The 25,712-nt window shown below is 41.0% G+C and overlaps 1 protein-coding gene across 2 annotated transcripts in view; it reads left to right on the plus strand.

The window, feature by feature from the left end:
* The window catches only part of etv4 (ETS variant transcription factor 4), a 41,957-nt gene that overhangs the window by 6,118 nt on the left and 10,127 nt on the right, over positions 1-25,712 (plus strand). For both annotated transcript variants that reach the window (XM_007572204.2, XM_007572195.1), the window contains 4 exons: positions 7,526-7,579; positions 23,344-23,473; positions 24,596-24,778; positions 24,903-25,303. In XM_007572204.2, the coding sequence (XP_007572266.1) occupies positions 7,526-7,579; positions 23,344-23,473; positions 24,596-24,778; positions 24,903-25,303 (768 nt within the window). The remainder of the gene's footprint in view (positions 1-7,525; positions 7,580-23,343; positions 23,474-24,595; positions 24,779-24,902; positions 25,304-25,712) is intronic.

The following is a 25,712-nucleotide window of genomic DNA, read 5'->3' on the forward strand; positions in this document are numbered from 1 at the left end:
AACACATGTATATCTATATAGTTATCATTGAAAACAATTTAATGACTTATGTTCATCATAACTTGCTGCGTATGGTGAACTGACAACTCCTCTGACGGTCGGATTTCTTAATGCTTAATGCATGTTATGCTATCCTGACAGCGTATGGCTATCTGATAGGACTGGAGTGTCACTGAGAGCCGTTGTTCTATCTAATAAGAAAAGAGCCGTGGAGAAGAATCGACTGTTTCTGAATGTCACCTCACTATATTGCAGACTTTTGGACATAGCGTTGTCCCATATATGCGACAAGTCAGTCTACACCTCCTCACAATAATTCAACACAGAGATTGATAACATTTTTCATCACAATGCTTATGTATCTTATGTGTCTCTGTACAGCTAGCTTTGATAACATCACGTTAACGGAGCTTACCTTCTTTGAGCTACTTTCCTAGTGACGAAAAAAGTTAGACGTTGTCCCCACCATCTGTGAAAGTGAAGCGCTGCTGAGTTAGCTGTGGCCATCGGATTTCTTACTATTTATGCAGCGCTATTATATTACTGACGATTAGACAAACATTTTCTGCCGCTGAGAGGAAACCACTGCGCATGTCCTGGAGCGCCGCGCGTGAGTGAAAGGTGGGGAGGGTAGGGAAGGGGGGAGTAACAGAAACACGTTATTGGTTGGATTTTAATCGGTGCGTTTTGCATCCACTGAAAACAAAGATGTTAGCAAATAAAGTGGACAGAATGCTGTACGTTTAGTGATATTTTCACAGTTGCGGTCTTGACTGGTCTTGAAATAAAATGCCGAGTCCTCAGAGCCCGAGACCGAGACAAGACCGAGACCAAATGCGGTCGAGTCCGAGACGAGACCGAGACCATCAAAAAATGGTCTTAAGACCGGTCTTAAGACCAAGACCAACTTTGAGTACCACAACACTGTCTGATATTATCTAAAACTATGGTTTTTGGCTGCAGGGTGCGTCTGTAGCAGCGTGGTATGTTTTGTTTTAATGGATTAATGCATCTAAATTCCAACTATATCTTCAAAACTTTGAAAAAAATGGAAATGAAAAATAGTTTTTCCAATCAGGAAATCAGTCATTGGCAGTGGCAAAATGCAGTTACAGCGCCCCCTAGAAGTTTTCAAGCAGTGAGTTCCTTTCCATACTCTGACTAAAATTTTGGAAACATGACACAGTTTGATAAACGTCAGGGGAAAAAAGTCCTTTGGACCAAACTCTGCATCACAGGACCAGTGTCCCGCATCTTATAGAGACGTATCTATGTTAGCAGACCTGATTAGCATAATTAGGAGATTAGCAGGACTTTGTTCTATGTGAGTGCATGAGGAAGTAAATCAAGTCATTTGATTTAGGCATGTTGGACGCTTGACACATCCAAAGGTTCCAAGCTCACATCCTTTGAGGACTGAAGTTGGACAGCCCTGCTCTGAGGATCAAAGGCAGCATTTCGTTAATGTCCATTCAGGCCAACTCTTAAAAAAAAAAAAAAAAAAAAAAAACTTCTGCTTAGCTCCTCGACAATGAATCAATATCTTCTAAAAGCTTTGGTGATTAAAACGGTCGATATGTGAAAGATGTTCTAAAAATTAAAACCTGTCGGGGTTAGGGTTTTGTCAATGCCGAGCTCAAAATCATTTGACATAAGCATTTCGGTATCCTTTTTGCTATGCTTCCATACTTAAAAGTGATTTAATCCCAATAAATGTATACATTTTTAATAAGAGAGAAAGGCTTAATGGAGTTTTAAGAATTTATGACCAACTAATTTATTAATAAGCAGAAGAGTTTTTAAAATGTTTGAATACCAAAGTCAAAAAAGCTTGCACATATTTCTAAAGTACTGTGCAGTTACTACCTAAATCACTGCCTTTCGGAGGAAGCCCTTGTACTATCTGTGTCACATCTGCGTATAAGTAGATACTTGTAATTGACTATTTTGGGCTTTAATATGTGACACATCCTAACAACATTCCAAGCCCTGTTTGTAACCATTTGAACTTGTTACATAAAGCCAGCTATGAGTCCTGTGAGATTTTACAGGTAATCATCAACTCCACCAAACAGTGACGAGGAGTATTAATCTCTTTCAATTCTCAAATGATCCAATGTTTCCTGAAGAACAAGAGACTGAAAACAGAGCTGTAGCTCTTTATTTCCTCTCCCATTAATCACCCAAACAGTCTCGGATTAATCTGGTGTCACTGCGAATCCGACTTCATACCAGGCAGTTTAAGTCGGCTCCACTTCCTGAAGCTTCGCGAGCAGGTCGTGTCTTGTGCAGCAATTTAAAAACAATCACGTCAAATTGTATAATGTAGGAAACACTCCGCAGATTTGACCTGCTAAATAAGTGAGCGAATAAATCACCTCGAAGCACATCTTTGGAGGAGTTTGCAACCTTTGCAGCAGCTTTAGTATGTTCTGGGGCAGACTGTTCCTGTTTCTAAGGATAATAAAATATCAGTGGTAAAATAAAACAACACAATGGATTGAGAATGAGTCACTCACAGCTCACCGGCAAATCAGTAAAGTTAAGCGATCAGACCCTGTGGCTGAGTTCAAATGGTGTCTGCACCATTTGATCTCAGCCCATCTTAAGGGGCAAACAGTGCACATCCACATTAGCTTTTACACCTTTTCTCATGCAGTGTTCAAAAGCTGCAGACCCACTTCACACCAGCAACTGACTCAGACAAAGACCAGAGTCATAAAGCTGCAACAATAGGTGTCACTTCAAAGGTGTCTGTAGACCTCTCTTAAAGGTTCAGATGGGAAAAAAAATGCACTTTTTAACTGAAAGCTGCAAATACAGTTGCCACATCCCTGAGTAGGATGCATAAAAAGCCTTAAAAGGAAATATCTGACATACAGACTGACTGCGACTGTTTTATTGTCTTTCTCAAGATAAATTTGGGCTTTTTTTACAGTCATTACTCTAATTGTAGATATGTTGTATCTTGGATAAATAACCACCTTTTTGTAGCTGCATTAAGACTTTTGTGGATCAAGATATGTCTGCCGTATTTGAACGACAATTTATCCCATACTTGAATGTGTTCCAGTTTTTAACATTCAGTGCCCTTATAGTTAAATCAAAAATCACTGGCTTTATCATTCATAGTACAGTTACTGAGAAATTGCATGTCACATTTGTGCAAATTATCAAATCATCCTTGTCCTTATGGATTTAAAATAACTGATTTTCTTGGTATCCTAAGTGATCATCGGTGGTCAGTATCTTAAGTGCACAGAAGTCATAAAATACACAACTTAGTACACATTTGATCCCTTTTTCTTTGATGTATACAATGACTATGTTCCCAGAGGTAGACAGATAAAAATTACATTCACTTTTCGTTATTGAAAATGTTGTCGGAAAGAATATGTGCAGCCGATGGTTTGGCCCTTCAGATTTGGGGATAATAGTTGTTGTCAGAAAGTTTGGCACAGATATACTTTTTTTCAACAGTTTGAATTTATTCCAAGTTGTAAGTTGAATTGTGTGTTTTATTTTATTGATTTATCACTTACAGTAAAGATCAAAAACCCTTTTTCCACCACTTCATGGCTTATCTCAGCTTTGGATTAGGTCATTTACAGCGAAGTGGGGGGGGGGAGTATTTTTTTTTCAGTGCCTTCAGTGGAAGAAATAATCACTTTAAATCCATTAATAACATGCTCTTTTCATCTTTCTGATGCTTAAAAGTCATTATTTCCTATTATTGAACAAAGCAGCCTTTTAAAGGATACAATGTCTTGAACTCACAAATAGTACGATGGCTTATTGTTGAGTCAGAGAGTGATCAAGGCAACAGAAAGCAGAGAGATGGAAGTGTAACCCTATCAAAGCGTTTTTTAACCCTAAGTACTGGCTTGTTTTCAGCTTCCCCCGGCTAAACCTTTCCTTTCCTGTTGCATTAATTAAAGACCCTATCATGACTGATTGCAGTTGTGACGGATCCACCGCAGTTGTAAAAGCTGGTTAGCTAGAGGGAGATTTCTTTTTTTTTTTCTTCTTCTTCTTCTTCTTGTTGTTCACCAAATAGGGGAGGAAGCGAGAGAGAAACGGAAAGGGCGAAGTTCTGAAAGGCAAGAGTTCAGGAACTTGTCACATCTTGTCTCATTTTGGCCTTTAGGTTTATATGACTTTGGCTGCTTGACTCCTCCCAGGATCTCCTGCTGGGAAAGAGGGGGGAAAAAAGTTATTCAAGGTGGCTGGAAGCATCTGGGAGAACATGCGTCTGGGCTCATATAAACACACTTCTCTTCTTGTGCTGACTTGCATCTGAAAGCTCCTGACGGGATGTTCCTGGAAACAAATCAGACCCGCGTGCGCACGCTCGCGCGCGCGCACACACACACGCATTCAAACTCAGGAAAGTGTACAGACACAGACAGTAAGAGGTTGCGATAATGTCTGAAGCTCATCGTTTCTTTTCTGCTGCCTTTAATTTTATGGGGTCCAGTGTGTTCTGTTTTGGACATGTTGAAACTAGTGGAAGTGATTGATTGGTGGGCCTGCAGAACTAAATACTGGCCTTTGCTCTGTCACATGCAGGCCTCCCTCCTGAGGGCAAAGGACTAAAAACTTAGAAGGAGATAATATCATTATAATATAGTAAATCACAGGATGCAGCGTTACATAAGAAATCAATGTGATTTATCAGAACATGCTGCAGAGCGGAGTCATCCGGTTTCCTCTGCAGAGGAAGGAGGAGTGTGACGACATGAAAGTGGATTTGAATTTCTTATTTCCTCTTTTTGTCCTCTGAGTGTGAGTTCTGGTTTCTGCATTGTGTATCATTGTCTGGAAATCCAAATACTGGCAGAGGGGAGAGAGATCATTTTGGCTGGGTCAGATTTTTCGCCTCTCCGGTGAGGCTGCAATTATTGCAAAGTCACGGTCCCGGCTTCGGAAGTGTTCGTTAACTCCGAATTGCTTTCATTTCATTTTGAGAAAAAGACAGATTGATGTTGTCGGGCTACTCTCTTACCACGAAAAAATACAGCTCCAAATACTTCAACCGCACCAATAAAATAAACTATCTTCAGTGGAAATGTAGATGGAATGAATTAAAAGAAGCACATACTTCTTGTTTTCCTAACTGTGGAGGCAGAACGAGTGTTTTGCTCCGCTCCGAAAGTCAACTGAACTGAAGTCAGCATTGAATGTGGAGTTTGTTGCGGTTGCACCTTTGCATGGAGTTTGGAGTGGCATTACACCAGTTATAAAGCATAGTCCCAGTATCAGAATCATCAGTAACGGTTTTACTGGGGGGGAAAAACTTTGCTTTAATTATTGAGATTGGTCTGATTTCACTGCTTGCAATGCATTCTGGACTCTGCTGTTAGACAGTAGTCAGTGTCGGTAGTCCACCATAAATTGTACAGACCATAAAGTCTGAACAATTATATCAGCAAGTCCATTTAAGCCTTCATCTTGTACAAAGACATGCTATAGGGAGCAATTAACAATTTGCTTCCTCTTCTACTCTGGTAGAAGAGTGTTGGCATATTTAAAATGTAAAATTTTGCCATTTTAATGTGTTTTAAAGAAATTCAGGAAAGTGCAACTGACTCCCCACACATAAAACGTTTACCAGATTTTTTTTTTTTTTCTTTTTTTTACCAGATTTTAATATTTGATATGAGCCTGAGCATGTGAGATGTATTTACTTTGCTTGCGATCAAAAACTTACATTTCAAGTAAATGTTCACGTTTTGCTTATTTTCATTCACCCTAAAACTCAACTTGCTTTGTGGGAGATATATCTTATTGTGTGAACAACATTTCAGCTCGTTAAGCCATAAAATGTGTAGCAAGTAACTTAAAGAGCATGTCATAAAAATGTCAGAATGATAATAAGACAAAAAAAAAGCAAAAATGACTGCTTTTGTATTTTTTTGAAATACAAAAGTTATCCTTACACACTTTCTGTTTTCTATGATCTATACACAGTACAGTCAGTAAGTAAATGAGTGATCTTATTGCATGTTTTAAACATTTATCCCAAGTTTTCTGCAGCACTATTCAAATTCCTAAACCAAATTTCTGTTGGTTTAAACAGTATTTAAGGTTTGGCTGTTATTTCAATGAAATGGCCTTGCCCTTCACAACACTAAAGGGATGGTGACAAATAATTTAGGCTTTTCCTAATGAAATGGTGAAAACAAAGCCCAAAGCTCCAGAAAGATCATCATGAATAGGGTTTTTTGAATTAGAAGGTGGTGCAATAGTGCCTGTCCGGCTCTGCTGCACCTGGCCTTGGCCTCGCCGGCTTTGCTTATTCAGTGTGATGAGTTTCATTGTGGAGGAGTGCCTAATCAGGGCCTCTGAAATTCAACACCACTGCAACAGGGGCAGCATCACACGAGCTAGATCAGTGTATTGATTCATCTATTTTTACAAACCGGTGTAAGGTGGCCCTATAACGTTTCCTAACATATTTACGTGTCCTTGAAATAAATCTTAAAATAATTCCTGACTGCTTGTCAAAAATAAATGCATACATGTGCATGTATATGTATACAAAATGCCCACTCTAATTTGTCATTTTTGTTGGGGTTTTTTTTGGTAGAGTAGTATTGATAATATTACTTACTTTAAATTTTCTTTATTTTGTTGTTAGCAATACTTTATCTATTTAATTGTGATACTCTAATATGCTAAAAATGGAACCCCTTCTCCATGTGTATACATGATTCATGAGTTATTTCTTGTTTGCTCTTTTATTTTGTTTTTGTTGTCTCTTCCATTTCTTTTTATTTTTCCGCAGTAAAATAAAAGGGACGCTTTCACCGCTCACCTCATGACTAACTTAGCCAGTTCTAGTTTCTGTCTTATACACACAGCAGACAAAACACCAACTATTCTCAGAATTTTGTGCTCCAGCAGTTTTCCAACAAAGAAAGGTTTCTCTCTGGTTTAGCCTGAACACCCTGTTTTAGCCCTCCTGAGCTTTTTCTGTGGAAATTAGCAGAATGGAGTAAAAACCACCCACAGGTCAAAGATATCTATTTTTGTTTTGTGTGTTTAAGCAAATAAAAAAAATTCAAAAAAAATCTGTTGTGTTTTAGAAAAAAAAAGAAAGTTGATGGAAGCGTTCCAGATCGAGTTTGTCAGGTTGACAAAGATGTGATTGTGAAAAAGAAACCAATACAGGAACATTTCACAATAAAAAAACTATCGCTAAAACAGTTTTTTTTTAAATGTGAGCCGCGGCGGGAAAAGTCACATGTATGATTCAATAACTTGTTGCTTGACTGTGTCACATTTAGTCCCTCCAAGGTTGGTGCAGCTCGTGTAGGTAAAAATGCGTGATCCGTGTAAGAGCTCTGTGGTCTTTTGAATTGATCTGTCGATTGAAAAAGCCGCTGCAAGCTGTGAAAATCTTTTAGTGGAGGTCATCTGAATGAAGCCAAGACTCAGATTTCACAGAGCAGAGACAGTAAGGCGGACTGAGGTCAGGGTGTGCAACAAAATATATTAAAGTTAATTTTTGTTTTCATTTCAGCTCAAGTTCCTGACAGTGACGAGCAATTTGTTCCTGATTTCCACTCTGAGAACTGTGAGTACTTTAGTTTTTGTTTTTTTTTGTTTTTTGTTTTTTTCTGCTTGGAACTATAAGTGTGAACTATCTGCATTTGCATCCAAAGCTGCTGTAACATAGAGAACATGTGTTTTGGCACATCAAAAAGCTTGGAGACGAGCGAATGCGATCCAAACTACATGCGAGGATAAACTTGTTTGTTTTAGGCTCTTGTTGATATTCCTAGTTGTTGACTACAACGAGGCTTAGAAATAGACTATTCCAGATGTAAGGTTGCTGTTTAAGTCAACTGAAGCTGAAACAAACTTTGGTGTTGACGTTCACCTAGAACTTGGAACATCTTGTAAATCTCCTAATGTCTCTTTGTTGTCTCTGTGGTGTTATGAAGAATTATTTTCCCAACAGTCTTCCTCATTGTGCTTGGCTGCAGGATAAACCTTAGTATTGGTCTAAGTTACTGCTCGTATTGTTTTTCACGTTCATCCATTCGACTCTGTGGTCAGCTTTGAACTTGGGGAGGAATGCTGAAGCAATAACTCGCAGTAACCTCTTTTGCCAGGCAAAACTATGCAGAGACAGAAGTTCCTAATGACCCAGTCATCCAGTGAATCTGGATCCCAGCGATACGCGCCACCATCGTTCAATTTGCATACCTTTGAAAAGCTGAATGGGTCACAGCCCAGGAAACCAGTACACAATTATTCCGGGTGCAGGTACAAAGGTGGTCCCTTTGTGCACATCGGAAGGTGCAAAATGGAAAAGCAAATTCCTTGGCCCTACAACTGAGCTGCTATTTGAATGAGTTTTCCTTTCTTGTTGTTTGTCCTAACAATGGCGATTCAGGATCTGGGTGGGAGGACGTGTTGCTCTGCAAACAGTTTTTTGTTTTTTCTTTTGTTTTGTTTTTTTCAGCCTCCCCAACTCTAGCATGGACGCTGAAATGGTAAAGGGAGAACTGCAAGACCAATCCTTCCTCCAAAGTGAAAACTGTCCGCTCTGGGTGCTACTCGGAGCCTCTTCTTCCGATTGGAACCAAGCGTCTTTTATTTCTAAACACTGGAAGATGGTTTTTTTTCTTTCTTTCTTTTCTTTTTGACAATTCTGACTACCAACCGATCAGCCACTGGGTGACACATGCCCTTTCTACTGTGGCTGTCTACTGGCCAACAATGTGGAGGAGGAAGTGCAGATGAACCTCAGGGCAATCAAGGGTCATGTCGACTTAACCCACTGGCCTCAACACCCAATCAGCTGTCAGAGCTTTCTAACGGCTGACCTGAGTGTGATTTGCAGGGTCAGAAGGGCTCCGGTTTGATGGGCAGCTCAGTTATACGCAGCAGAGTTGCTCCCGTGGTGAAACTTTCCCCTGCTGATTGTTGTCAATAGCAGAACACCGATCACTTTAAACTTTGACAGAGAACTTCAAGTGACAGCTGAGTATGCACGTACGTGAGGCGTAATGTTATGACTACCTGCCCAGAACTGTGTTGGTCCCAGTTTTGGTGCCACGGCTACCTGATAAGGTGTGCTGTGGCATCTGGCAGCAAGATGTTAACAGCAGATCGAGTCTTGTAGGCTTGCAAGGTTGGACGTCCATGGAAAAAGCCTTGTTCACCTCACAGAGGCACAAGTATGTGGTCCAAATCTCTACAACTAAAACCTTACTAGATTCTTTAAAAATGTAATCATTTTCCTTCATCTCATTCAAAAGAATAAGGTTATCATTAAGGGTAGAGTCCTGTATTTTGTTTTTTATATACAGTTTTACATGTATATAATCTCAACCAAAGCAAAGATATCAGTCATACAATCTTTAGTTCAAACTTAGCAGTTTATTTATTTATTTTATTTTTTTAACTTTTAACCCAAAATCCAGCATGATGATGGGCTTTCAATTACATTACTGGTGGATCTGTTAAACTGGGTTCTTTGATAACATTTTCTAAGGTATCAAAGGAAATGTGATTCACCAGATGGGACAGCCTTCTTCCACAGTTCAGGGTTTTTTTTTTGTTTTTTTTTGTTTTTTTGATGATTTTTGATAGATATTGTTCACTGCAGACGGGGAATACCTCACTAGACCTGCCCTGATAGAGATGTTATGATCAACTAGTCCAGCCTTCACAATTTTCTCATGTTACAGTTGCTTAACTTTTTACTCCTGTTATTTTTTCTGTCCTCTAACAGATAAACTTTAACTACAAAATGTCCTCTCACCACCTAATATGTCTTACCCTTGTAACTGGTGCCATAATGAAGAAGTGGTCAGTGTATAATGGTGTGCTTCTTCGTCATTGCTTGTTTCATAACATATATATATTTTAAATCTATTAACTTTGTCCTTTCCCATACCCAAAGTAAGAAGGCATTCTTACCGCCGGCTAAACGTTAAAAACAGGTGACTCACCTGTTTTGGAAAGTCTAAAACACACACAAACACACCAACACAAAAAAAACTTAGAGCAAAGCATTAATCCCAGGTGACCGAGAGTATAATTGAAGCTTCCATTGAAAGCTGTGCCTTGTTAAAATAAACATTGTTGTTTTCTGAGTCAAGTCTTTACCTGCACGGGTGTGGCAGTGTTAACGGGGGCGCAAAGAGAGATAGTAAAAGAGAGAAGGGGGGGAAATAAACACACGTTACAGTGCTAAATTAAAGAAGAGGCGGAGAGAAGCAGGGCTTGGGGGGGGGGGGAAGGGGGGGGTAAAGCTGGGATTGAGCAATACTTTCACATCTGGTAAATCCATCTCTTCTGGTCCTTTAGTTCAGGGCTAACAAGCGAGCTCTGTCTGGAAGGTTATGCAAACAGTCGTGCTGTTTTTTTTTTTTTGTTTGTTTTTTTTTGTTTTTTTTATGCACTTGCAGGGCCTCCTTTGTTTATGTGCTTCTTTACTGTAAACTAGCGCTCCGTGTTGTTTCCACTGGTTTAATGTGATTGCTCTGTAAGTGTTAAAAGAGAGATTTGATTATAATTTTGTGCCCGTGAAAAAGCGAGAGAGCATTGGGGGGGGGGCAGGAGGGTTGCCTGTGGAAGCTGACAGCCCCTTCAGGGCTTATCCGCGCCCTGACGCCAGGCTGTCAAGCAGATTTCTTTGTCTGTTTGCCGCCTGCAGGGGGGAAAACAAAAGCGCGCAAAGGTGTCTTTAATTTATGGCTTGGAAAGTTCATTAAAATAGTTTGGATGTGTTGCTAATTTGGTGTTCTTTTTGTGTGTGTGTGTGTGTGTGTGTGTAAAGAGCACTAAAACGCACAGTTGGAGCGCTCAACGAGCCTTTCCCTGCTTCTCGAGCCTGCTCTTCTCTGTCCAACTATGTTGTTTACACTTGGAGCAGCTCGAGAGATGTGACCCATTCATAAATTTTCTTCACTTGCGTGCGTAAAAGGAAGTGTGCCTCCCCTCTCACCCCTCCTCCTCTCCTGCTTTCTCCCCGTTGCTCCTCTGCAGCTCTCCTTCAGTCTCCATTCATAAAAAAAAAGAGAGCCCTACAGTAAAACTCCTGCTCTCCAACTGGATACTCTAAAACCCTCCCTCCCTTCCTGTCTCTGTACAAACTGAGTCAAATTTAAAAATCCGACACACACACACACACACACACACACACACACACTCCCCCGTCTCTTCTACCCACCCCCAACCACCACCACCACCCCTTTCTCTTTTCTCTCTCTCTACCTCTTTCAATGCACACACACACACACGCTTTGAGCATTCCAAGATGTGAACTAATCCTGTGTTTTTTCGGAGTTGTGTAGGTTGATTGTTTGGTTTTGTGCCTTGCCGTAATTATATAGGAAGTTGTGGCTATAGAATGCCGTTACAGTGTTTCCCCGAGAGCACGGTTGGTAAGGGGAGGATTAAAAAAAAAAAAAGGAGAGAAGAGGAAATGAAAGTAAACTCCTTCACGACTGACAATATAGGATTCTTTGTTTGTGTCGCTCCAGCTTGCACAATTCGATGCTCTTGAAGTCTTCTGGTGATTCACTGAGCTGGGGTTTTTGTAAGCTGCCATTGCAAATTTCAGTTGACTTTCTCATTAGAAATTATAACTAACAGTATTCAACATTAACCTTCCAGCCACGAGCTTTAAGCAGCATCCTGCTGGTAGATATTATTCATTGGAGTCATAAAATCACGTTTCCTTTCAGTGGACTGCATCCAGATTACAGAAAATTACTTTAAATGGCTGGTTGTAAAGTTTGTGCGTTTAATACCTAAAAAAAAAAACATTGACTAGGAACTACACAATAGAAGATGGCAGAGGTAAAACACGCGCCACTGAAAAGCAGTAATGCCTGTGATATTGGTGTTTTTCTTTATTCAAGCAAAAGCATTTTTAATGAAAATACATTTGGAGGTGTATTTTAAAGTCCAGCTCATGTCTGATTGTACCTCTTCTGCATTTTTTATTTTATTTTTTATTTTTTTTGTAAAACAGCCTCTCTAAAAGTCCAAACGTAGCCGTAAAAGCTGTCCTGAGACTCTGACAGTACAAATTATTGATCGCTGTCAAAAGCAAATAATCCTAAACATGATTATTGGAGAACTGGAGCTGTACAACATATTGCAGCAGATTTACCACTGGGATAGTGAGTGCAATCCTGCGATCACAAAAGACACCTTGTTAGGTGATTTGGTAGAATGTCAGATTGAAAGTGACACGCATGCAAATTCAGGATGCCACCGATTTGTTTGAACTGTTGTATGGGCTCAATGCCCACACCTGACACACATTTATGGAGGCTGACACCTTTACAAAAACATCAATTAACGTTGTTCTTCTAATTGTTGAAATTGTAGACAATAATCATATGGTTGTATGCATTTTAAGGTTGAAATTGTGTGTTTTCCTCATTGAACATGGAATTCTGAAACAAATTAAAGCAGAATTTGAAAAACAAAAAGAAAAAAAAAACAGGCCTCAGAACTGTATGGCGTCCAATGTTCTTATTTGGCTCATTGAAGGCAGGAAGTATCTTTTTTCACACTTAGTTTTAGGGTTTCTAAATATCTGTAGGTTTTATCTCAGCTGTTTTGATGATATAGCGTTCTGGAGATTGTTCCACTTACAGCTGGTTTGTCCTTTGTCTCGAGGTAGAGGTTATTGACTACGTTACTAATGCTAGAACAAATGGAAAAAAAGCAAGTGGTGCTGGGAGGAGGAGAAAGGCATTATGGTTCCAGTGACTTGCGCTCTAACCAAACCTGGACTTTGCTTTGTCATGAATTCACATCCCTTCCTCTTCTTCTGGGTGGCTTTTCTGGATCCGAACTAGCCAATGGGCGAGTGAAGCCCCTTCACCTCTCGTAAAGAGAAAAAAAACGAAAAAAAACAAAAAAAACATTAGCCTCTGTGTTCTGCCACTTTCCAAAATACAGCTGCTATGCAACAACTTCTGCACAAACACTCAGGTGACTGCCAAAAACACGCAGATTTACTTCGGGAGGTGAGTTGAATTTGTGCGTTTTTTTGTTTGTTTTTTTCAGGGGGGGAGTGAAATAGCCGATTTCTCTCACGTGAACAGATGATTTCTTTTGACAACCCCTCATCCGCCGCTGCACGCACAAACACACACTCCCTCTTTTCACACACAAACCTCGTCCCCGCTGTTTTATGAATGGCCTGGTTGTGAAAGACTGGCTGAGGAAGCACATTGAGTTAAGGGGAGTGAACCTTAATTCATGACATTGACATGAGTTATTTCTCCACTAGCAGCACCTATTTGTGTAAGTGCAGAACAGTTTTTTTTTTCTTTCTGTCAGACAATGTCTCAGAGATTTCCCATTTTCTGCACATTCTTTAAAAGTAAAAATATAATTTCAGCTTTTTTTTTTTTTTCATTTTGGTCTTCTCATCATTCAAATATTTCCTTCGAAGTCTCAGCAAACATGCAAAGCTGCATGCCATTTTGCACCTGTCCTACCTATGCGGTCTGGTCTTTGGAGGATTTGATGGTCCAGGAGTATATTTGTTTTGCAGCTTTCAATGAGGGAAATAAAAGCCTCCCAGAGTTGATTCAGAGTGGCGTTGCAGGGTGGGGGCACGAGGATTAGAGTCGGCAGCACAGCTTTGTGAATGGATGGCAGTGTGCGCTTCATTACAGGAGAGCTGGAGGAGGGAGAAGAGACCTTTTTCATGCCGTTTATCCCCGAAACAATCAAAGAACTGTTGATGTTCTGCTGCGCTCATGTTGTTGTGGATTAAGAGACCTTCTGCCGCTAAAATTTTGTTTTCAGTGAAAATAAGCAAAGACCAAAGTTAGAGGATTCTGTAAAAAAAAAAAAAAAAAAAGTAGTAGTTGTACTTAGCATTTTCTAAAGTGTTGGGATACATTAACAATTTAGCAAATAAATTATCAAAATAAGATATTCTACTTTGCACAGTATCACAGGTCTGCTCCTCTCTTTTACAGTTGTACTCTCTACACTTAAGCATTTTGTTAAGCTAACAGTGTAGAGCTGTACGGAGATATGAACCTCTAACTCACTTTTTCACAGTCTGTGAGCGTAAAACTACAAATTTCTGTGTGTTTTGTTTGTATTTTGTGTGACGAACCAATGCATAATTCATAAGTGAAGGGAAAAGGTTTTCTTTTTTTTATCTTTACTGATAAAAAATGTGGAAAGCGTAGCACACATTTTTACATAGGCCCTTACTTACCACATTGTAGAATCACCTAGCCTGCAGTAACAGCTGTAGGTGTTTAGTGTATGTCCACACCAGCTTTGCACAACAAATTTGAAGTCTTGCCACAGAATTTTACTCCAAACTTTGACTGGGCCATCCTTTGGGCTGATCCATTTAATTGTAGCTCATTTTACTTATGAAAGTTGAGTATTTTGCGACCTCGAATAAGGTTTTGGGTTTTCTTTTTCTATTACTCATGTATAACTCCATCCATTTTCCCATCAACTCTGACCAGCTACCTTTCCAGTGCTGAAGAAAGGCATCCCCTCAGCATGACACTGCAACTGCCATGCAGATTCATGCGCAGTGACATAGCAGTTACTCTACAAAGTTAACGTATTTCTCAAATTTAAGCACAACATCCAAGCGCACTAGCATTAGCACCTTAAAAACACAGAGTGTGCGGCAGTGGATGAACGCAATCATGACCCGCTGACACCGACCAGAAGGTGTTCAGGATGAGATGAGAGCCATCCTACGGGGATATTGATCCAGGAGCACAGAAGGAGGAGATGGAGAGGGCTGATGGATGGCTTGATAAAGATAAAGCTCAGATAAATCAGCTTGAAAGCAGACGAGGGGAAGGAGAGGGGTTAAAAATGTGCCACGAAGAGTTACGGCTGAGATCCCGATCGGGAAAGCAAGGGTCAAACCAGAGGGCAGCTGGGGTGGAATTTGCAAGAAGAAGCTGTGGATGTGGCATTTATGCTGATAATCCTGAGCAAGGTGTTCCGGCATTGATCCATTATCTCTTGTTGATTTCATTACCTCTGCAGGTTGCACCTCATAGAAAGCCAACACACACACACACCCTTTCGACACATGTAGCACACAAGCGTACACAGTTCATCATTTCATTTCAGTAACAGTGTGGGGACTAATCGATGGCTACATTAAACATTAAGAGAGGGGGACAGATATACTCGGGGGAGGGAGGGCTGAGTGATTGAGAGCAAAGAGTCAATATTGAGGCAGATTAATTACATCCAGGCCTCCTCTTTGATGGGACGTCCCTCTCGCTGCACGTGTCCTGGGACAGGATCTGTTGTATCTGGTCCACTAAACTGCAGCAGGGTAGAGAGATTTACAGCAACCCAACGGCCGTTTACAAAAAGCTAACGCTGCACAGTTGAAAGTGAATTGGACAGCTGGGACAACATAAAATGGCAGAACGTGTACAGTTAAATCTTAATTCCCTCGAACCTCCAGGGAGAGCGGGAATGAGGTGAAGTTTCCCGGTTTAAGGAGCAGGAACCGTTCTGAGAAAAACCAGAAGCGTTCTCGTTGAGGAAGAAATGTTCTCACCTCTCAAGAAAAAAAAAAAAAAAAAAGTACTGCGCACTGTTTCGACTTCATTAAAAGGAAGTGAAACTATGATGTGTGCAGATTTTATTCTTCAGCTCCCTTTCCCAGGATTAGTGTCATTCACGTCTACATCCTGTTTGGTAACGCAGTGAAATGCCCCGTGGTTGTTTTTAACAGTCAACAATAACCCCAAAAACACGTCTCTTCGGGCCTGTTGTCTGCTTGGATGTTACCGCTGCACTCTTCATCAATCCAGTTAGGCTTGTTTGGCATGTATCTGACAGCCATTCTTTAAAAATTCAAGGGGACCGAACCATTATCAGATGGGAGTGGACGATCCGTAAATCAGATAGAGCAGACACTAATGGATCCAGCACTCCAGATAGATACTGAAGCGGCTCTCGAGCCTGCTGGCTCTCAGAGACGAGGATGAGCTCGTTAGTGCTGCCCGGCCTGTTCGTGTCTCTCTAAATGTGCAGTGACCTGAGAAGCATGCACACATGTCCGGCACATGTTTCCATGCGCCAGTGGATTGGCTGGTCGGCCTTTGCAGCTGAAATACTCTGGATTAGACCGTTTCCTCAGTTCCTTTCTCTCTCCCCTCCCCTAGTGATACACATCATTTAGCACTTGCTACAAACTTGGGACCTCTGTGTAAATATGACTAATTTCTGCTCTTGAATTCTCGTGAAAAGAACATGTGCTTATTGACATCTGTGATTGAGCTGTTAGTCATTTGTCTGACTGGCCTACTCTACACAGCAGCTAGGCAATATTTTAGCAATACTGTAAGCATGATTATTGCTCAATATACCTCTGATGTGTCATAAGTAAAAAGTGGTGATGTTGAATAATACATTTACTATTAAATAGTGTAATTTATCAGAAAGATTAATGACTAAGATCGGGGCCTGTGGTCTAATGTTCTTTGGTGAGATGGGCCCACATCACTAAAACAGAGGACTTGATTGGCATAAACCAAATATAGAAAAGAAGAGCTTCATATCAACTTCAAAGCGTTGAGGTGCAGGAGTCATTGTTTGGGGAATATTTTGTTGCAGCAGGTTCTGGTCGGTTTGGTTCTTGGGGGAGGAGGGGAGAGAATGTGACACCATTTGTAAAATAAATAAATAAATGAAGCCGGAGCATTGGGCCGTGCTGCACGATAACAATTCAAAAGGTGCCAGTAAATCCTCCAAGGACTTGCTGAGAATTACAAAATGCAAAGACTGAGTCAGAACTCGTATCTTTGTATTTTGTACATGCAGGAAATCACCTCAAACATCTTTCATTTGGCACTCCAAGCACAGACTTACACAACTTCTTGTCACCTCAAAATGAAACCAATCACAGTTTATTTTAAGGACGCCTTTCATGCATTCAGGTGTAGCACAAAGTGATTTACAGAGGTCCAAGCAGCACATTGAATATTTGCCCGTGGTAAATGACCCGCACTTGTATCGCACTTTATCAAGTCTGAGGACTCCAAAGTGCAAAATTACTGCAATCAGTAATTTACCCTTTTAAACACACATTTGCACACTGATGGTGTAAGCCACACTGTAGCCACAGCTGCCCCCGGGGGCAGTCCGTAAGAAGTGAGGCTGCCATTGGAACCACTGGGCTCTCTGACCACCACCAGTCACTTAGTTGTTGTGTACTTGAGCAAGACACTTGCCCAACTGAGACAGATGGAGCGGGGGTTTGAACTTTGAACCAGCAATCCAAATGAAACCCCTACTTTTTGCACTATTAAGATCAGAGGACGAACATTTCTCTAACCTGTATGTTTTAAGCTAGACAAACATGCCACTTGCAACATCATCCATGACTTAACATCATCCTTTTTATAATCAGAGTCTCATTTTTATTACCTTTCTATTCACCTCCCTCCAACTGGAACAACCCCATGTGTCCATGTCACACACAGGCTGTGTAAAATGCCACATCGTGTGAGATAAGAACCAGATCTGGAGATAGCTTGAATCTTATTTGTTTAACCAGACTTACTGAGTGTTTGTTGGGGGGTTTTAACTGCACAGTCGCATGCTCTGCACTCTAGCTTGTTCCTGTCACCTAGTTTGACACTGATGCTTGCTTCCGATGATTGATTGTGAGCGGGGCTGCCGTGCGCTGCAGAGTTCCAGGGGCTTAAGACTTGGCCAAGCTGGAAATAAACATCCAATGTAAGACTCTCCAGACGCTCTGTGTCTGCTTGCTGGATTTCTGCATACTGAAGGCCCTTAAAGGGAGGAAATAATCCATCCAGAATTAGATGGAGTTGTTTCATATTCAGTCATTTTACAACCACAAAACCGTTGTGTATTTTTTTTATTTATTTTTTTTTTTTTGGAGGTTTCATGTGATAGAGCAACACAAAGTAGTGCACAAATGTGAGGTGAAAGGAATGGTTTTTAAAATATTTTTGAAATCTGAAAAGTCTTGTATTTGTATTTACCCCACTAATGCTTGATAGGGACACTATTCACTCCAAGATATTTGTAAGTATCTCTCTACCAACTTCACATATTGTGAGACTGAAAATTTTGGTCTGGACTTTGACTGGACCATTCTAGCACATGATCTTAACCATTTTTTTTAAATTTTTTTGTAGTTCTAGCTTTATGTCCTGCTGCATTATGAACCTCTGCCCCAGTCTCAGGTCTTTTGGATCCAGTAACAGGTTTTCTTCCAGTATTATCCTGTTTCTAACTTTATACACATTTCCATCTACTGTCAGAAAACTGCTCTTAAGGTTATTTTCAGAGCCGGATTTTTTGGTCACATAAAGCATCTTGCATGAAAGCAAATAAGTTCAGTTTTGCTCTCATCTAAGTAGATCACTACCTGGCCGCTACATGGCTTGTTGCAAACTATAAACGGATTTCTTATGACTTTCTTTTTTTTATCTCTTTTCTGTAAAGATCACCTGGCTGAGTGAAAATGAATGATATCTGATTGGCAACTAAGAGTGGCAGTGAAGTATGGAAAACAAAAGTTGTGTCTTAGTAGGTGACTGTGGCTCAACAGGAAGAGTGGACGAGACACTTAACTATGTTGCGTAACAATATGTGCATCGATGTATAAACGTGTGTGCGTGCGTGCGTGCGTGCGTGTGTGTGTGTGTGTGTGGGCTAGAACAAGGTGATTCTAGTGTAGAAAATTATGGGCAGGAAATATAACTAGATTATGCCCATTTTCATTTGATTAATTGAACACAGCTCTATAAGTTGTTCATGGTTTGGTGTTTTGTTTAGTAACCTAACTTGCTTTAAACTTCTTCACTTTGACTGTTCTGCTGTGTTCCTTGCCGTTTGTTCTCTAATGTCCTACAGTGAATCTCTGAGTCTTCCACGGCTGGATTTATGCTGAGTTTAAACTAGACCGGGTTAGACTTCTGGTGATGTTTGTTTGCATTGGATTTGATTTGGAGGCATCGAAACAAATGGGAATGAGCCCATGTGCACACACGTTTTAGCTTTTCATTCGCACTTGTTTTAAAACACAAACATTGGAAAGGGTTAGAATCATTCTGTTTTTGTTTTTTTAAATTTTAACAATTCAACATGTTACAGATTGAGTGGATATTTTCACACCACATTTGCAAGACTCAGTTTAGAGCCTCATTATACAGAGAAGAGTGTGTGTGTGTGTGTGCGTGCGTGCGTGCATGTGTGTGTGTGTTTGTGGCAGGGGGTGCTTGTTGAGCATCCGTGTTCATGGAGTCTGTTTGTGGTAGGTATCTACTGAATGGGAGTCCTACCCGAGTAATGACCCATCTACTTCCTAAAGCACTCAACCATGACCATCACCTTTCACCCTGCATCCTCCCCTGTCAAGAGCCAGCATTTACATATGTAAACGTCCATCTCAGCCTTGCTTGTTGCTGGGGAGGGGAGTTAGGGAGTCACTCCTCTACGAAGGAATTAAAACAGGGTGCAGAAAGAGACACCAAAAAGAGTAGCACAAAATAAAGGAGGTGGAGATAAGACGGGCTTTGAGTGAGGAGGGGTCTCTGACCTTATTGGTTTAGGAGGTGATGGGGAAGCCGCTACCTTCGTGACACAGCGCGTTGTCTGTATTATTTCAAAATTGTCCGTTTTGGAGGGCAACAACCGTTGTGTTTGGAATCTGTCTTTGCACTTCCAAACACCCTTCACTACCTCAGGGCTCGGAGTGCGTAAGCTCACACAGAGGCCCTTCAACCTTGTGTGTGGAAATATGAGGATCTCTCTTTGGAAGGGTAATGTAACATGTCAAGAAATAAACTGCTATAGGAGGTCATATTGCCCCAAAATAAAAGCAGGAAGAGAAGGAAACCCGAAGAACATAACTTTGCCTGGATCTGTTTACAAGACTGCCAGCACTTTATAAACTTCAGCCGCAAATCTGACATCATTTAGACAGGAATATTTACTGTAACATGCACGACAGTTTATAATAGTTGCTGGAGACCAGACCTGGTATTATTCTAAGAACTATTCGTGGATCTGGCTGCAAGGTTACTGTTCATTGGGAGATTTTAGGTTTTATAGATGTTTAGTTTCAGAGATGTTCTGCAGAATGTGGTCTTTTAAGGACACAAAAATATATATATATCCTAAACCTCAACCTGCTCTGAGCTCTATAAATACTGAAAGCTATCTAAATAGTTGCTACAAGCTTATTTTATTTCAAGCTTTTAAATTTTTTTTTTTTTTTTTTTAGAAAGAAAGAAAACAATACTAGCATCAATGTACAGGACAGAAATGTAAGCATGGATTTAAAAACTGCTTCACTGTTTTCACTGGCAACATGTGATCAAGCAGTGGGAAGAGTTTTGTTGAAACAGTCCAAAAATGTCAATGAGAGAATAGTATCACATGAACCTCTGAGAATATAGAGAGATGTGCTTTAAAATGTACCAAAACTTGTTTTTATTCCAAAAATCTGTATTTTGGTCCTAAAAAACATTATCAGGGCTTATCTAACTCATTTTAAGGTTTATTAGATTATATTAGTGTGGCACGCTGAACATTATAAATGTATTTTATCACTCTTACTCATCAAAGCCACTGGCCAGTGCTAACGCTGTATGATAACAAATAGAAAGACGGGATACTAGGCAGGTTAACCAATCAGATGTAAGCATATATTTGATCAATCACATCATTTAAAATTATTTTTTTGGACAAAAAGTAACAAAGGAACTATGAAATGTAACTTGAAATAATAAATGCATATCATTTTATCAAATTCCACATATAATTATTGAATTGTATATTAGTGAAAGTGTTAATTGCACTTACAAGAAATTCAATACTTGGAAGCTTCATGGTTTAACATGGAGGTTTTATAGAAATGGCTGCAGTTTGAAGCAATCTGAGGGTTCAGCCTCTTTTTCCAGAGCAGAAAGTTGGGATGAGTCAGGACATAAACAAGCAGCCTTGAACTGAAAAATGAGTATCAAACCAGTTATACAAAGAGGAAACATTTGTGTTTGGGTCATTGATGTTTTGTAATTGTTGGGGAATTATGAAAAAAAAAACATGGTATTTGAGCTTCAAAAACGTGGTAGAAAAAGGCTGTAGGGCAAAGAAAAATATTCTGTTTAGTTAAAATGACACATATCTTCACTGAACCGGAACCAAGCTGCACAAAAAAATAAAAAAACAAAAAATTTAAACACGGAAACATTTCTGGTACCGTCTGACGTGTTTCAGGTTAAACAAGAACTGAGAAGGGCAACATGAAGGGCAACATCCCTCCCGGTCGTATTAGTTTGCTCTGCGCCGTGAGTCAAGTTGCGCACACTCCCTTTAAGGATTGTTTGCAGTTCATGACCGTGCCCGAGAAGAAAAGAGGGGAATGTCAACAGACAAACACACTCATATTATTAGAGCAGCAGTCATGTGCCACCCTCTGTGTGAACACACCGGCAGACGCTGTGCCGGAGATTTGGAGGAGGCAGGAATCCCCGTCGTGTCTGTCTGGGAAATCTGGGTAAATGCTCTCTAATCCTGTTGATCCCTGGCTAAAGCCAACACTTCCTCACCTGTCCGCCTGCCATGGGAGAGTGACTACAGAGCAAAAAGTAGGAAGGTCGCGACGAGGAGAAGTGCCACTCGGCTGTCGGTTTATTTATTGAAAATGTTTGATCTGTCCGAAGCGCACCGCTCAAAGTGAAATGACAGGAACGTAAGAGCGCACTTGTTCTGACGAATTGGTTTATCTAGGGTGGCACAAGTGATTTAAAAATGAAATATGATAAATTAGCATGATGAATTGTGGGAAGTTGACATAAGAAAAAAAAAAAAAAACCTCAATAGTTGATATATTGGATTGAAAAAGTACAACATACCTCCTGAGCCTTTTTACAGTTTGTCACATTACATCCACCAAAGTCAGTCTGCTTTATTTGGATTTTATGTAACAGTTTACCGCAAAGTAGCATTATGAAGTGGAAAAGAACCATACGCAACTGAAAATTTGTCAGAGGTTGTCTTTTGTTCGTATTCGTTCCACCTGGATCAAATCACTTTTTGCTTCACTTGTTGTTTTATGACATCACTCTATTTTTACACTGCCTTTCCACCTTGCAGTGATATGCTGTTTTATGTTTGTCGCCTCACGCAAAATTCCCTGTAACATGTAAGAGGGGACAAAGTCCAAGAGGTGTGAATAGTTTTCCAAGGCACCGTTTAATCTTCTGTCCTGCTTTTCTTCTCACTTTCTACCTCACAGCCATTTTGTGCTTCATTCAGTGAGCCAGATGTTTTTTTTTCTCCTTTTTTTGTGAATGGAGGACATTACTTTGTAATTACCTGGGCTGTGCTTTCAGTGTGGCCTGTTCCGTCAGATCCACGCCCACGGCAGACACACACACACGTACGCACACACTTAATTCAGCAGACAGATGAGCCGACAAGCGCACACACACGCACGCGCGCACACACACACACACACACACACGAATGCGTGCCTCCCTTCCCCAGCTGGAAGCGCACAGCTGCTGCTGTTTACCCTGTCGGGACCAGAAAAACATCCTGTACAGTTCTCTGGGTGAAAACCTCCCCTCACATAATAAACACGAGCCCTCTGCACAGTTTGAAGCTCCACTTTGGGTGGTTTTTGTGGCAGTCGAGGCAAAAGGTCGCCTCCAGCAGTCGGGCTTGACAGACAGTTCAATATGTGGCCGTTTGAGGGGACCCTTTAGACCGCATGTGACTTCACCGGGTTATGTAAGATTATCTGTCAATGCACGGAGACAAAGGGATGGTTAACATCTGGACCCAAACAAGAAAGAAACGCTGAGCCACAGATTTTTCTGTACGTGCCCTTCTGACAGAGACGTGACGTTTGCTTTCATCGGCAATCAGGCGTCTTTCTGGCCTCCACGCCTGTTTAGCTTTCATTCCGACTTCGACAGAGGAAGTTTTGGCTGCTGTTGTGTCTGGACGAGAAAAAAAATAAAAAGTGGGCAAGGACACTCCAGGCTCCTGGAATGCGGTCGTGTGCAAGCATGTGTGCTTCCTTGTCCGTGTTTATGTAACTGTGTACTTATACGTGTCTGTTTGCTGCCCTGTGCTTCCACTGACAGTCACTTAAGTGTTTTTGTTTTTTCTTTTTTTCTGCTTTTTTGCTGGCACATAAAAGACATTCCAGCTCAGGCAGGAGAATTACCCTTTTGCCTCAAAGCTCACCGACAGTAGTATCGGGGCAGGGCTGAATCACAAAAGAATCTAGAAACGTCTATTGTTAATGTGCATGAGCTAACCCTGTGTCTGCTTTCTGTTTATCGTCTCTTGTAGCAGTGGCATTTCACAGTCCTCCAGTCACCATCAAAAAGGAACCACAGAGCCCTGGCTCTGACCCCAGCCAGTCCTGTAGCCACAAACAAACCTTCAGCTACCCCAGCGGAGAGCAGTGCCTTTATGCCAGGTATCATGGTTTTTCACCTTGATTTGCAGATTAAAGCCGAAGTTTCCATGACCATCAGCGCCCTCTTTGGGAAAGTCAAGCACAGATTTGCTTCTTCTGTAAATTTTAAAAGGAAAGTGAGCACCTCTAGCCCCCTGCAGGTGCTTGGCAGTTTGGGTGTTACCAAAATGCCAGTGTGAAAAGTCATCAGAAAATAGACTTATGGAAGCAAATGTTGCTGCCCGTCACTCTGGGAATAGTTTTAAGGCCATTCTCAGATCATTTGAAGCCCACCATTTTCCAGCGAGAGAAGTTATTCACAAGTGGAAAACATTTAATATAGGTGCTAATATTCTTGGAAAGTTCTGCAAATCCTCTGTGGAAGTTTCCACAGACATTGCAGAAAAATCAAAAGTTCTACCCCAAACTCCACAGCCCCAATTTGTCTGTACAGTCACACCAAAGTAAAAAAAAACAACAAAAAAAAACAGCACAAATTGAAAAATCTGTGCACGTATGTCTTGTTTAGAAAGGTTGCCTAGAAAAAAACATATCCTCTCTGACACAGAATGTGGCAGCATAACTTGTAAAGTAGCATCTGAATGAACAATAGGAATAGGGGAATATTGTCTTTGGTGCAGATGAGACCAAAGCATCTTAATCTTTACATTTTCTGTGTCCTTTATCCAACAGAACATAATCAAATTTCATGTAAAAATGTTGCCTCTTTTTTCCAGAATTTCCTTCTGTGTCACCAAGAATATAAAACTACACTCTTCCAGTTTCTGAAGCATTTAAGTTGAAACGGGGTAATTAAGATCCTAAAAGAACAATGATTGGTTGTCTCTGTAAATGTTTGCTTGAATAGTAAAAAAAAATAAAAAATAAAAAATCAACAAAATAAATGAAGCAAACAGCAACTCAGTTTGCTCTTTCTGTGCAGTAACGGTTAGACATGAACAATGGCCTACTAATGGTGAGCATACAACAAATCTAAAACCACACATTATTGACAGAAGAGCGCTAACCCATCTCCCATTAGCTCTGTTTGTTGTATTGACTGCAAAAAAAGAAAAAAAAAAAAACATTGCTCCTTGTTGTGACATGAATTCTTGTATGAATTTCTGTCGTTTTTATCAACAGTGCCTATGAGCAGAAAAGGGCTGCGGGAGGAGCAAAGAGCTCCTGTCCAGGGACTCCCATGTCCCCGATGCAGCAGCATTACTCCCCGAAACCTGCAGCAGCTGGACGGCCCGACGCTGGCTACCTGAACCCAGCTGCCACGTCCCAGCCCCTTCCCAGCAACAATTACCACATCAACAACAGGTTATAGAGGGGGGGGGAATGCATTTTTTACTTACTTACTTAATTTTCCATGTTTTGTTACATAGATCCAGTAAAGGATCTGATGGAAGATCTAAAAGTTGAACAACGCGTTTTTATCTTCCAGTTCCAGGTTTCAGGGCACTTCAGCAGACCCTATGTGCCCCCAGTTCCCCCCACCAGCGCAGGCCTTTCAGCGCATGCCGTCTGCCCCAGCTGGACATGGCACTGGAGGATGTGGCGTGGGAGGCGGTGGAGGTCCAGGGGGCGGCGGTGGCGGAGGCGGTGGTGGTGCGGCGTATCATCGGCAGCACTCTGACCCCTGTGTGCCATACCTGCAGCAAAGCTTTAAACAAGAATACCTGGACCCTATGTATGAGCGAGCAGCTCACATGGCAGGACCGGGCCACGGACAGGGGCACGGACCCCACCCACAGCCGCACTCACATCCACAGCCACATCCACACAGGTTTCCACCAGCCCACATGATGGTTAAGCAGGAGCCCACAGACTACACCTATGAGCCTGGTGAGTGATGATGTCTCCATACTTTAGTTTAGCTTTTGGAATATATATTGCCGTGTTCAGATGCAGCCACCGTGTAAAGTTTAGTACCTACATCAGAAGCCCTTTGTGTAGCAGAAAACTAACACTGCACATCACCATGAACACACCGTCATCCCCAGCGTGAAACAGAAAGACTTGAGACATTGTGTGTTAAGAATGATCTGGTCAAAGTCCCAACTTCAATTCAAGAATCTGTGACAATATTTGAAAATTGATTTTGACATTTTTCTTCCGTATGGCTTTCACCAAAACTTCTTCAAACTTTCAATCGCCTTCTTACTACTTATCCATAAGGAACAGCGGTGTTGTTGACGGAATACCAAATTGCAAGCAAATAAAGGCAAACTTTAAAGCCGTCATCGGTTTTCGA

Source organism: Poecilia formosa, unplaced genomic scaffold (genome assembly GCF_000485575.1).
Source record: "Poecilia formosa unplaced genomic scaffold, Poecilia_formosa-5.1.2 Scaffold7, whole genome shotgun sequence".
In the NCBI taxonomy this organism is placed as follows: domain Eukaryota; kingdom Metazoa; phylum Chordata; class Actinopteri; order Cyprinodontiformes; family Poeciliidae; genus Poecilia; species Poecilia formosa.